Genomic DNA, 14,439 nt, shown 5'->3' with positions numbered 1-14,439 from the left:
TCTGATCCAGAAAGCCAGTGGAAGCAACTGACATTGAATAAATGGACTCTCAATGGATCAGATGATTGCTACAGGAAACCCAAAATCAACTGATGAGTCTTGAAGGAAAGAAGAAAGGAACATACCTTTCATCTTCAAGTGAAACTCTCCCAAATGGACCTCCAATGCCCCTTCTATAAAGCACATGTCCTAGAAGAAAGACTGAACAGTCACTATGACTGAAAAGCAGTGCAGAGTAGCTACCTTCCCATACATGCCAGTTTTTTATCTCATCTTCAAAGGACTTTGGCTTTAAAGGACTTCTGGCTCCACAGAAGAGTGGAACTGCTTGAGCAGTTCACTGTCAGTTACCTTCCACTGCTTGTTTTGTAAAAATAGTATAGCTTATTCATTATTTAATTCTCATCCCCTTACTTCCAGTGGAAGTCATAATGGACCCCAGTACTAAAGCAGAAATTCAAAGGACTTTCACTTGTCTTCATGAATGCATGAAGCCAAGTTGAGCAGGAGCAAAAGAAGAGTATAGAACTCAAGAGTTTTGCCTGCAAGGTATTTATCTCACAAGCTTCAGTTCACGTTATGTACCTGTATTTCATTCACATGCTAAGTTTTTAATCCACACCATTAAAAAAAAAAGCTAGCAGCAAGTCCTTGTACTTTTTTTTGCTAAGGAACAGTCAGGTCTTCGTTACATGTGTGTACTATTTCCTACCTCTGTGCACTCTTGGAAGTTCTTGTAAAGCTCCACTAGGCTCTCTCTGGATGCTTTGGTGGAAGGAGACAAGGAAAAGGCATGTTTCATATTAGTGGCCCCATCTCGTAGTCTGCACTGGATACAGTAAGCTTCATAGAGTTCTTCTACCTTTAAGATTTGAGCGTGGGGGAAGAATGAACAAGAATTACCCTGGTATAGTTTTAATAAGTTTTGGAAAGGAACATCATCAGTCTTTCCTGGCAAAAAAACCCAACCAAATCCCATTATCATAGTACTGCAGAAGGGTGCAACTTCTGCATTTTACAGACTGATTAGAATGCAACAGTTTGCAGACATTCCTGAAAAAAAAGCATAGGATAGTGAGAAATAATTTGCTCTGCTGTTATCAGACTAGAAGACAAAGAGTAGAATAACACTTTGTTCAAGGAAAAATTAGTTGGGGAGCAGGAAACCTATTCCCTCAATAGAGATTAAAACACCTGTATCTTTAGTTATATCAGAGGAGAGATTTGATTCCTTTGGAAGCAGAGGGCAGATAACAGACATGCACTCTACAGAACTGCCTGTCTGGCCCCTTGTGGGAAGCAGGGAGAACTTGCAAGTCTTCCCACAGCAGCATTTTCTGAATAAACTGGCAGAGTATGCAAACTGGTTTCACAGGCAAACTCAGGTTGGGTTGCGCCCAACATTTAGCCTGAATAGAGCCATTCAAGAAAATAAATAATAATCCCCTCCTCCTGTAAAAAGAGTGGTTACAGCTTTCAGAAAGTACGCAGCATTATTCCTCTTCAGATTAATTATAATAAAAGTATTTTCTATTTTGATAGTTTGCTTATCTAGCAGTGTAAGCCTTACATATACAAGAGATAAAACTCCTTACCTTGCTTATGTGAAACTCCAGTTTTCTGATGTATCTCTCCACAAAGCGGATTTGCTTTTGAAGAGGGGAAAGAGAGGGGGGAAGGACTTTAGAAATTATTTCCTAAACTTGTCTTTAAGTAACACAGTAAACACATCATCAAGTTTTCTCTATTCGCAACATTTCATCTCATGCTCACAAGTCTTACCTTATCCAGGTCATAGTAGAAAGCCTGAAAGAGAAATAGCACAGGCTGATCAGGAGAGCATGTACATTTGTACATATTAATGATACTTTCATATTTACTGCAAGAGTCACTATGCATATCTTAAGTTACACTAAATTAAGATGCATTGTTTACCACAAGGAGACAGTCCAACATTTTTAGAAGTAGTTTCATTTTCTGTGCACGGTTGGTTGGTTTGTTTTCACAGATACTTAACATGAGACTGTAAGAATCTTGCCACCAGCTCTAACAAGGACTTGGTCATGGTACACAGGAGTTTCTGATTTTTTTTTAATCTAGCTATTATTTCCCAAATGAAAGGCAAAGTTGGATCTGCAAGTTGTGTTTTCATTAACATTGTTGCTGAAGGTACTTTTAGGGAGTCATAAACATGACAGAATCTATGTTGCTAGAACACATTCACCAGCTATGGAAAACAAAGCCCAATCTTTATCACCATTTGTGTCCATACAGAGTCAGGTTTGAACATGGATCACTAAAAAGACACATGGAGATACCATCCCAGTAAAGGAACATGATCTGAAGAACACTGCTGGATACTGAAAATGACAAATCCCAAGTTTAATTCTCGCATCGAGAGCTAACTTGCTTGGTAAATTTCTGACTGTGATGCCTTGATGGATCTCACCTCAGTGCTTTAACTGGAAAACCCCTGGGAGTCCCAGATGTGAGAGAGCATCTACTTTTGTAACTTTATTTTTGAAGTCATTTAAGTATTTGACATTCAAAGCATCTTACCAATCTGGAGTTCCTTTTTGTATCTTTGTGTCGACCAGAGAGATAATCCAATTCAGCCTGATGTGCTTCCAAGTATTCACTGCGTAGGAAGAAAACCCAGTGTTACCTTCTTCCGGGACATTCATTATAACAACTCTCCAAAGAATTTTTCAGCAGAACGTTACAAAGCAACTTCCTTCTCTAGAAGACACCTCTTGTCTTCCTCTCTAGAGATGTGAACATGGGTCAACAGATGAGAAAGGGTGGTTTCCATAGACAAATATTTGTCCTAAATGCAAAGTCACTCCTAGAGGAGCATCTGTACACAATGAGTGCCAGCAGATGCTGGTTACTGGTACCTAACATTGAAAGGTGTGTACATTAGGTATCCTCCTGAATCCTTTTTACTCCTCCAAGATGTGGAATGCTACCGTGCAACTCAAGAAGGCCACCACTGCTGCATAAGGTATGTACATGTACACATGCACACACTGCACTCAGACATTCACTATTTCTTGTTTCCCTTAATCTAAACTAGATCATTCAAGTGAAAGATAAGATTTATTCTGGAAATGTGGGGCAAAACAACACAAGACAGTAGAGCTGGAAGTACTACTAAAGGCAAGAGGAAAGGAGGGATGTAGGAGGAGAACAGCAAGTTCTAACACACCCATAACTCAGCTCACAGATCTTCTTTTCAGATTTCTCTAGCTATTCCTGTTTAGCCTTCTGGAACCTTTTCTGTAAGGAAGAAAACCACTTCGTTTCCTGAGCAAGTCTCTTCTTACAGCTACCGAGGAATAAGAATTCATCAACCAACTCAATTTTACAAAGTCAAAGGATTGCAACATGGAACACTTGCACTACAAAATCAAGCTCATAGAAGTACTCCACATGTAAGGCAGGGCACATGTCATTCAGCGTTTTAGCAAACAGAGCTGAATACCACCTATATTAGTATGCTAGACAATTTCTTAACGTAACCATTACTTTTTCCAGAATGGGAACTATTTTGCAAGGTGTGAAGCACTTGGTGCCACTTGGCTTCTATAGAGTTGCTTGCATGCAAGCATTGTCCCTTAGGAGTTCCCACAGGGCCTTAAACTATTCTGCCAAGACCATCTTCTTCCATCTTTGCTTTTATTACAGAGCAGACTTAGGTAGCTTTTTCCTCTTATGCTTAAAAGGGAACAAGAGTCACCTGGTAAGTACTACATTATAAGACACAGTCTCTGACAAGTCAAAATAACTTCATTTTAGACAGCTGCACTTCTTCACATTTGCTTTGATGCATTTCATTTTCTTACTGTTACAAAACCAGTTCCTCCAAGACACCCAGTGGCTCCAGCACTCAGCTGTCCACTCTTTACACTTGCCTATTAACAGCTCAGTGCAGAAGTAGCCAAGGCTGGGGGCAGAAAAGGGTTCACTTTCCTCTTAGCAGAGCTTCATCACTTTTAGATTTAAGTATGTTAGAATTGCCAGCTTGATGGAATGGTGCCCAGATGGTTAACAGAATAAAGAGTTATTTGCTATAGCTATAAAGAAACAGGCACGTAAAACATGTTCTGTACTAAAAATTCAAGTCACTCCAGCACCAAGTGGACTTAGTCTGCATCTGCTTAAAATTTGGACCTTGCATTGCTATTTGATACAGTTGTTTTCTGTAGGTTACTTTAGTCAATTAGTTAGCTCCTCAGTTTTGGCAGGAGTCTGATCATATGGCATTCCCTGCAGAACTGGGAACAAATTCTGATCCGCTTTATGGTTTCTCCTCCCTAAGGTCTGGTAAATTCTAAACTCTGCAAAAACATTTGGTTTCATTATTTGTTTTAAATCTAAATCCACTAATAAGACATTGACTGATATTTTTAGGGCTAAGACTTTATAGTCTTCTATTGGAACAAAAATGTGACACCTCTGAGTTTACAATGTATTATTACAGTGTGTTTTATGTTCCTTGCTTAAGCAAACAAACTATGATCATAATTAATACAGTAGCAAAATTCTGAGGACAGCAGCAACATACGTGAGGGAACTGTTAGTAGGATGCCAGCAGAAAGAGCTGCAGGGTTTACAAATCCAAGGAAAGGTATTTCATCTTCCGAGAGTAGCTTCAGGGTGTAAATGAACTTCCTATGATATTAGACTAGACCCATCAACATGAACTGTAACGATTTAGTATGTATTTTTATATAGTAAGATTTGAGGACTCAGTTAAAGGTTGATCAGTTTCAATCACTGATGGAGGCAAACAGCACTTACCACCACTTCCATTCTGGTCTATAATACCAACAGAGCAAGCTCATCCATGTTTTAATTGCCATTTAATAATATCAGCATTTCTGTGAGGTAACTGACAGCTTCCTCAAAGCCAGAACACCCTAAATTCAGATTGCCAGCCCATCCCTTTGATCTCTGTTACGTCTGCTGTATACACCTCGCATCCGACAGACTGAGACAATGTGCAAAACTGGTCTTTAGCCTTTTCACTCAAGTCTGTACTAATGCAACATTGACTGTGTGGTCAACCATAATAAAGCTCTGAAATAATGCTGTGTTTATAGCAAGATAATGGTATTTACATTGCCATAAGAAGAAGGACAGCTCTGTCTCATCACCTCAAGTCAGCTGAAGTTTTCAGGTGGATCTACTTAGACCTTTCCCTTACAACAAGCCACCCAGAGATGAAAGACGACTTTTGAACTCCAGAGTTTAATTCTATTAAAAGAAAAAATAAACAAAAACCCCCCACTAGAATATCTAATTCTCTAACTCTTCTCTAATTAGCATATAGAGAATAGAAATGGTTTATGAACCAGCCTCCCCACTGTGTCCTTGCAGGGCACACCCTCGCTTTCGGACGTGGTTTTAAGTCAGCTTTTTGAGTCAAAGCGAAGTCAACACAGCTCCCTCTCCAGAAACTTTCTGCCAATCCCCCCCCAGGTCTGGCTGTCCCATCCCTATCCAAGTCTCTTCCTGATCTGCAGACTTCCTGCCTGCCACCCTGCATGGTCTCAAAGCCTCCCTTCCTCAAGAGAGCTTAGTTGCTCCTCAAGAGATGTAAAAATCTCCCCACAGAGTTCTACCTGTCACTGACTTTAGAGAAGTGTAACAAACTAGGAACAAACCAAAACATCAGAGGACTTTGTTTGCAAGCAGACTGTCTGAGAGTGGATGAAACTTGTTTTACAAGGTCCCAAGCCAGTGTCTGGGAAAGTCACTACATATGTTTAGAGATGCCAGACATAGACAGAGAACAGTGATACACAGACTTAAGCAGCATGACTAGGTAAGGCAAATTACAATATTTAAAAAGTCCTTACTTAAGTCCTTTCTTCAAAGCTTCAAAAATTTTCTTCACCTGCAGTGGCTTTGGATCCCAGATGACTGCTCCCTTCTGCAGGGAATTATAAGCCTTGGGGGATTTCAATGACATTCTTGATCTCACTGAACTTCTGCTGAGAGACTTTCTGTAGAAAGACAAAAGAAATATGGGAAAGATGCAAACCCCATCACGTGGGAGAAGAGAGACGCCTAACCCACAAAGCTTCCAGGCTACAAGTTATATGCTCAATGCCATATACCTTCACTCAAAGGAACTAAGCTCTTGGACACACTGAGAATACTTTCACAGATAACATGAGAAAGTTAAGGCCCAGCCCTAAATATCCAGTGCAGAAAAGCTGCAAGTTTTTTATGACTTCAACAATAATAATTTCAATAAGAAACATCTCCTTCTCCAAGCCTGGCACAGACTCTGAGAAGCATAGTGGTTCTCTTTTATCCTTTTTAAATAAAGGAAAATTGTGCAGGTCCCCACTTCTTTGGGAAGGTGGAGGAGGCACTGAGCAAGAAAAACTCTTTTTTTACAACAAGTTAATAACAAGATAACGTTCATACTTTTTAAGCAATTATCTTAACAGACATGCGTGGCAGCTAGCTAAGACCCTCCTTCTGTGTGCACATTCACACCAGTTGTTGAGTCAACTACAGAGCTAGTCAAGTAAGTCATGCTGCAGGACAAGGACATTCCCATTCTAACTCTCAGCTACAATTCATGAAAACAAGGCAACAAACTTTTGATGTGCTCAAGGTCTAACTGATACAGCTAACATAAAAGGCCTTTAGAAATGGCTATTTCTTTGGCTGCATTCACCATCCATTTAAATGATAGCTTAGAGCCTTACTACGTTCTAGAAGAGCAAGCTACCAAGCCCAGACTGCATACAAGATATAATTATCAGGTGTTTTTTCAGTGTCTAACACCTCACTTTTAAAAGCAACTGCAAAACCAAAATTAAATATTGCTTCTAACAGAAGTCCCCCACACAGGATTTTTTATACTAACCTAAGGAGTTAGAACACCCCTAGCCATTAGTTATATACACCCACGAGATTTAAACCAGAAAACGAATTCTCTGCAAATGATTCTTTCACATTGCCAGATCCCTGCCTGGCTTACCTCTATGTCTTAGTTATTTTTATATAGTTTCATAAGTCAAGCCTCTAAAATAACATTACCTAAAGTAGCTTCCCATTCCACCAAGCCAAACCAACTGGTTGCTCTCAGAGAAGCTTTCCACCTTCTCTACAATCTCCATCCTAAATTCATCTCACCTGGAGAAATTATGAACTTCAACAGGTTTAATACTTAGTCACTGGCTAACTGCCTTTTAAGTTCTAGGCATGTGACTGAAGGCCTAACAAGATTATTGAGCTGGGTGATTAAATCCTAGGCCCAACACACCTGAGAGCTGTCCTCAGTCCTATTATAGAAACCTTTGAGTAGCTACTTTAATTATCCTGGAGCTAAATTTCCACTTAACTCTATTTTTTGACATACAATCTGCAAAAAATCTGATAAAATTAGGTGTTGCCAAACATTACTGGATATTTATTTTTTTCATCCCAATGATTATCCTAGTTTTTTACAATGGCCTAACATAAAGTATTAATTAACCAAACTATTTGGAACTCAGGTTACCTATAATGAGGAACACAACTGTTAAATTAGAACCTTACATTGATATTGTTTTCTTTCTTAAGATAAAGAATCTTTGAGTATTCCATGCAAAGTGGAATCAACAGGAATAACACTGGAAGGGACAGTCTAGCCAATAAGAGCAGTTGAAAGAGTCTCCTAGAAGGATTATCACTTAAAATTCTTTCATGCAAAGCAGGAAATAGCATCCAGTTCCATGCTTTAGATGAGTACTCTAATTAGCAAAATACCATATGGACGATATCAGATAATTCTATCTTTTGAAATTAAAAAGCCCAAATTACTCTTGGGTGTTGTTTATTTCTGAAAAGGAAAGGACTTTGATATTTACCTTCCGAGTTTTGAACTGCAAATCCTAAATTCAGAAAATCATTTCCCTTCAGCTAAAGTATAGCATCTAAGCACTGCAAACAGATAGGCTGGGATTTAAAACTCACTGTTTTCCTCAGTATCTCCTCCCAGCTGATGTAGCCAATATGTACTCAGCGCACTGATGTTAAGAACCCCATTTTCATACATTTCATAGAAAAGTTAAGAGGCTGATGTGGGCCTTCAGGGACAGTAGCTAAAAGCTACATGCTATGTTGCTGCTTTCCCTTGTGAACTTAATAATTTAAGTATCAGATTTCCCACTTCATAGATAACAGTAATAATATTTACTTCCTGTGGAGACCATTGTGAGGAGAAATTAAATAGCGTGTCTGACTGAGAGCCTCAAAAGGAAGCTGCTAAAGAAATGCAAAAGTATATTTAGCATCTGCTTAAGAATCTCCATGTGGACCTGATTTGTGTGTCATCCTTTGGACAGACCTTGCATAGGGCCCCTGCAATCTCCCGCTGTTTTGCAACAGAGCCTGAGGGAGAGATAAGTCAGGAAGGGCTGATTAAAAACTTTCTTCACTATGCTGGGGAAGGCTCTCGGGTGTTCACTGGGCTGTGATTGAGTATCTAGTAGACAGATTTTTCTTATTGCAGTGATTCCTGAACAAAACTGTCTGTCTAAACACTTAAATAATGAAAAGCAACATCATAAAATTGCATAAAGAGAGACATTTGGTTAGAAAACCTTTGCAGCTAAAAGTAACAGAATAATCTTAAGGGATATATGAACTCTTCTGTTTGGAGCATTCTTACCCTGCTGGACTGTAGCTTTGTTGGAGAAACAGCTGTTCAACAGTTTTCCTGGTAGATCCTTTCCCTGCTAGAACTCCCACTATGTACTTGAGCTCAAGTCTGTTTATATAATTTATTGACAGTGTTTTTCTCAAGATCTTAGCGATTGGTGTGATTCTAGATGTCCGATCTTTGCTAGATGTAATATTATTTTTCAGCTTCTACAACAAATTAATTTATTCATATGTAAAGACTTCTTGATTGCATCACAATCATGCTGGAATTTCATTTTTGCTCATACTTTACCATGCTGTGTTTAACTAAAAGGTTAATTCAGTCATTGATTCTTTGAAAATATATTTTATGACAAGTCAGGTATTTTACTGATACACAATAGGATTTTTTTTGAGTACAATACCTTCAGAGGCATAATTTCCAATACTTCTATATGATACTGCTAAATGATTCACTTTCTTATTACTCTAGCATGCATTGGCAGTCAGAGATTATATTAATTTTCCACTTATATATCATAACTTCTAAAAGCACTCGACAGGCTATACGGGGATCACCACATTCAGAAAAAGAACAAAAGCACTTCTAGTGAAAAAGCTGCACAGTTACCTACATAGAGCAATGCCACACGACAATTTATGATAAGCAAAAAGGGAAAAACAGTGCAGGATGGTTCAGCAATTACAGCTCTTCACTGAAAACTGGAAGACTGGACTGCAACCTTGGCTACACTATAGACCTGTTACTGATAGCAGCGAATTTGCAGCGGCCTTCTTGGCCTCTTTGTACTCCTCCCTTCCTCTCGTTTGTGGCATTGCCAGAAAGCAGCCCTTCCTCTCATGTAATGCTGCTCTGCTGACATAACTCCAGGAGAACTTGAGTTGGGTTCAGTTACACATTTTGCCAGGATTCACCATTAACATCCCCATCTTTTTAAAGGTCTATGAGATTTTTAATAACTGTAACTATTCACAAGGTTTTAGTCAGAAAACATCAGTTACTACTAGGCTGCTAGCAGGAAGGGTCACAGCACTTCATTTTTCTAGAAGAGAACACTATTAACAAGCTGATACATAATGTCTGAAATCCAGCCATCTCTGAGGTACAGTGTGTACAGTAGAAAGATAGTATGGTGTGAAGTATAGCTATTTATCAGTGAACCATGACAACACTCAATAGTCTTAAATAACAAATAGGGAACAACTTCTACACATAGATGCCTGAGGTTAAAAAATACATTCACAGTACCTAATGTCTAGTGCCCAAACCATCAGGCGCTCTTCTTTTTGTGTTACTTACGCTAATTTTCTGCTTTGCACAGTGCTGAATCCAGTGAAGGAACAACTCCTGCTGATACCACCCCCATCACCAGGAGAGACAAATGTGAGTTTGACCGACATGATTGCCAGTCAGTAAGTCTATCAGCTTCTGAAATAAAACAGAAAAATAGATGAGTCAAAACCTTCTTGGCAGTTCAGGCTTAGACCTGTGCTGCTGCAAGTGCTGAGCTGCATGGAAATGGAAAGTCAGAACAACAGACAGTAGATTAAATAGAAAAAAAAGACTTGTCTGCTATACCTGTTTCCTCTGTTGCCATCCACAATACAATTAATAAGGGACTGAACAGCCTAAAATGAAATCTCTCGTGCCCTCTTCAATTTCTGATTGATTTTACAAACTCACTCTGTAAAAGCCACAACAGCCTACATCCACAGGCTCCCTACATTTCTGATTTTTTAAAAAACCCTGTTAATTGTCCCACTGCTTAAGGAGTTCAGGCCAACCAGTGTATTTCCAAATCAGCATGGATGCCAGAACAATACTTAAGCTCCAGACTTAGTCAGGTCCAAAAAGCAGTTCCTTGCATCTGTGCAGAGCCACGCTGAAGTCAATGGTAGAACTGGCTGAGTGTGGTACTTAAGCCCAAAGCAAAAGTCTGGTTTCAACAGTAAATTTCAGGTTCATGCTCCTCCTCTGGTGGGATTTCTCTTGGATGGCTCTTTTCTGCTTTCCATCAGTCAAACTCTTTTGCTTTCTGGAGAATTGTGTTCTCTGCCATATGTCTATAGAATCCAAGTTACAATATAAGTAACAGACATATCCTTCAAAGCAGCTGTAGAAAATCACCCAGACAGTTAATATACAGAAAAATTCCCTTCCTTCCCCCCTCAAGCTGGTGTAATGTAAACACCACAACTGAGTAAAACTGAGTAAAACAAAAAGCTGGAGCATTGAATTGTAGAGAGAAGTACAAACTCCAATAAAGAGCTCTACATGGAGATGCTCCATGCAAAAGTTTATCCTACATTACAGAATGTGCTCTGAAGAACAGTGAGCTCTTAATCTATCAGAGTAGATACTGGAAAGAAACATCTGCACTCAACCCCTATGCCTGACATTATCCCCCCAGCATGGCTACAATTAGTCAGACTAGAAGCCCAGAAATGTCAGGATAAGACTCTTTTCCTGGCTCTGCCACTAACTTGGAGAGCAACCTAACTCAATGCTCTTCCAGACTGCATATAAAGAACTGAATGGTTGAACTATACTTCCCAAGAGGGGTGAGATTTGAGAGTGTTTTGCTAAGTCTGGGCTAGTCTACAAGTACAGGGAATTACTGCAAGTGACTATGCTTTAGGTGTCATTATCTATCAAAGCAGTAACAAGGGTTGTCATGGATTTCCACAAGCAGAGATCCTGCAGTGAGAGCTGACTATTTCCTTAAAGCGGCTCAGTCAGATCCCTGGACTGAGGTGTAAGACTCCCATTTCTTTGCCTGCTCTACCGGCTGGCCCAAGCTCACGAATACATCTGTGATAAAACAGGCAAAAGATTTTAGAATGAGATATGAAAATTATAAAGTTGAGCCAAACAGCTACCTGCTTTGCAAGCTTCCTAGTTTGTCAAAAGAGGTGTTGGGCATGGCTAGGTATTTTGTGTCTCAGTGCATCAAAGTCCACATGACTCCACAGCTTCAGTAGTATCAATAGAAATCCGTTACATGGAAAAATTTACGTGCATCTTAATCACCTTTTAATCAAACTGTACAGCACTTACGTTCCCTTGCTTTGAAAGGAAGCCTCCTTAACACCCTTAATCAGAGATGGTACTTGCATCACAACACAGCTGAAGTTTCAAAATATTTTCCATTCTTTCCTCTAGTTTTCAGATGCTTATAAGTCTGTGAACAGTCACCCCATCAAAAGGATCATTAGACTGAAAAAAACATGCAACTTACTGAAAAATGTAATTGCATAACAAGCTGTTAAAGGAAGAAATAAAAGGAATAGCCTCATGGTTATTGACCACATCCCTCATCAAGGCTAAGCCAGATTCCCAGGATCTATTTGTCAGCTCTCTAACCTGGGAAAGTTAGTTCATGAGTAAAAGGGAGGAAGAAAGTGCAGGAAAACCTTGTCTAATTTTATAGGACTCCTAAAGCCTGCATAGCATGAGGCCGAAAGCCTTTGAAGCATATAAATATGAAACAAACAAAACCAGGCAGATCTTTGACAAGGAACAGAAAGTGGGAAATGATGAGAAGACTCCCGAAGCACAAACGTGTGGTACTGAACTCTAGATGTGAAGGATTAACTTGGAAACATACAGACCCCCAAAACTCAGTTGGGTGAAAGAAATAAATTGCTTAAGTTGCCTAGACTTGATTCTGCTGCCACACACGTTTTTATAAATCAAATACAATTCTGGACTTCAAGAAGATACACTGTTGCAAATTAGTAGAAATGAGAGATGAATTGGACCTCACTTGCCCATAGCCATAAGCATTTAAAAATTCTCATGGATTGTTTGTTTTTTTTAACTGCAGAAAGCTCAGTCCTCGAGGCCACTGACCGTGTCACGTTCTGCTGTAATGCATAGCTACACTCAAAAGCAATTCACAAGCACATTTTCACAGTTCCCTCTTATAAGAACGAAGAGAATCTAACTAATGTTAGAAAAGCACCATTAAAGGGGTTATCTTTCTTACTTTGAGATAACGTTGACAAAGTCAAATACCTCTTGGTACACACATTTTTTGTAGTGACCTAGAAATCTTACAGCTCATTTCACACTTCTGAGTAGAAGACCATAAGTAGGATGTCAAGACAACATTTTATTTGTAAGAAAGATTTATAAATGCAGTTGTTTAAACAGAAGGTTTTGCTAGCCAGAGTGTCTGTATAAAAGTGCTGAGCTACATTAAAACTGCCCCTGAGAAAAAGCATCTGGACACATCTCAAATTCAAGTCTCCCTTTAGGCTAGAAATAAATCAGATAAGGACCCCCGACAAAGCTGAGTTCAAATCTGTCTTCCAACCTGTGTAACCTCTGCTGTGTAGGCCAATGTCTCCAAATCTCATAAATACAGGGCTTACACCCTGGGGAGCAGAGGTCCTTCCTCACTTGTAATCTTCCCAGAAAGCACAAAACGTGAACACGGTAGCTAGCTAGGGACTGGCATATGTAGAGTGCAAAAATATCAGGACAAAATGAAGGAGACTATTGCCAGGGGCAATAGAAACACCGAACTACTGGAAAAAACAAGGGGTCTTGAAAAAGTCTTATAAAGTTTGTGAGTCTTAAACAGACCTCCAAACTGCCAGGTACTAATCTACTCAAACATTTTAATACGTGCAATTTTGGAAGACTGAGACTTCAGGTCTCAGAAATGTATTTTTAATATAAATCAAAAGAGTATTTTTTTCAAATTAAAGGAGTATGTTTGTTTGTCCCTATTTCAATGATGTGCCACTGATTTGCCATAATAGACAATTAGCGTTTAACCTTCAGTGTTACCAAGCATCCGGGCATGTAAGGGCAAACATTTGAGCTTCTATGCAGCAGTGAGTACACTCAAACTGCATGTTCTGCTTCATCTCTGTTAGTATTAGGATATTCCTCAAGCCAAATGACCTTCATCCTCTACAAACAAAAAGCTAGTGTCTGTTTGTGTTTATGGCTAAACTTTTCCAGCCCTAGTCACATATTTAATTGTTTCTGGGCACAATGGTTTCAACAATTTTATGAGGAAAATATGACTCACTGACTTCTTGCAAAATATTTCTGCTTGTGTTTTGTACTTTAAATTAGTAGCCATGTTTTTTCTTTTAGTATCTCCAAGAGGTTCACTTGAACTTCGTGAACTATTGCCAGAGTAAGGTACTCATGTCTCCTTAAAATTTATGGTGTTGCAATTGTGTATGACCAGTTGATTAGGAGACACACACTTGCTTATAGTTGTGTGTCTTCAAAAACTGTACCAGACTTCTGTTTCCATCAGCTAATTGTGGACACACACATCAAGTTGATAGGGTAGGCAACAAGCGGCTACATATCTCACTAGTACGTCAGTACCTGCTGTTCACTGGCTTCAGCAAGCCACGGCTGCCTAACAAAAAAAACAACCAGTTTGAAACCAAGTAAATTATTAGTCACTATAAAATATAAACACAATGACTGAACACAAACTAACAAACGTCAATCACTTCAATGTCTTAGGATCATGTTTGTGATTCTGGATACATTACGTGATCGTGACAATTTGTCTTACATCGCTTGATGCTAACTTTCTCCTTACATTTTTAGATTGTTGTTAAGTATTACATTAGCTTTACTGGGAAGAACAATAGAGCCAGTCTATCTTCTAGTTGTGGAAACCGATCAGAGTTGATTTCATTTTTGTATTATCACAACATCACCCTTTCCTCAGTATCAGATGTGCTCAACATTTTATTGGAGGGAGTGCAGCCTTGACCCTAAATTATGTC

General features: G+C 39.2%; 1 protein-coding gene across 9 annotated transcripts in view; it reads right to left on the bottom strand.

The window, feature by feature from the left end:
• RIPOR3 (RIPOR family member 3) overlaps window positions 1-14,439 on the bottom strand; it is a 52,885-nt gene that overhangs the window by 21,654 nt on the left and 16,792 nt on the right. For 7 of the 9 annotated variants that reach the window (XM_068416382.1, XM_068416386.1, XM_068416378.1 and 4 more), the window contains 7 exons: window positions 9,971-10,099; window positions 5,865-6,011; window positions 2,560-2,638; window positions 1,783-1,806; window positions 1,596-1,649; window positions 713-862; window positions 126-189 (listed from right to left, as the gene is read on the bottom strand). In XM_068416382.1, the coding sequence (XP_068272483.1) occupies window positions 126-189; window positions 713-862; window positions 1,596-1,649; window positions 1,783-1,806; window positions 2,560-2,638; window positions 5,865-6,011; window positions 9,971-10,071 (619 nt within the window). In that variant the 5' untranslated portion in view covers window positions 10,072-10,099. Of the gene's footprint in view, window positions 1-125; window positions 190-712; window positions 863-1,595; window positions 1,650-1,782; window positions 1,807-2,559; window positions 2,639-5,864; window positions 6,012-9,970; window positions 10,100-14,439 lie in introns of those variants that run through there. The other 2 variants (XM_068416383.1, XM_068416385.1) reach the window with 2 other exon arrangements.

The sequence above is a fragment of the Nyctibius grandis genome, chromosome 19 (genome assembly GCF_013368605.1).
Source record: "Nyctibius grandis isolate bNycGra1 chromosome 19, bNycGra1.pri, whole genome shotgun sequence".
Classification (NCBI taxonomy): domain Eukaryota; kingdom Metazoa; phylum Chordata; class Aves; order Nyctibiiformes; family Nyctibiidae; genus Nyctibius; species Nyctibius grandis.
The sequence above is the reverse complement of the archived record's forward strand: the minus strand, read 5'-3'. Positions and strand labels throughout refer to the sequence as shown.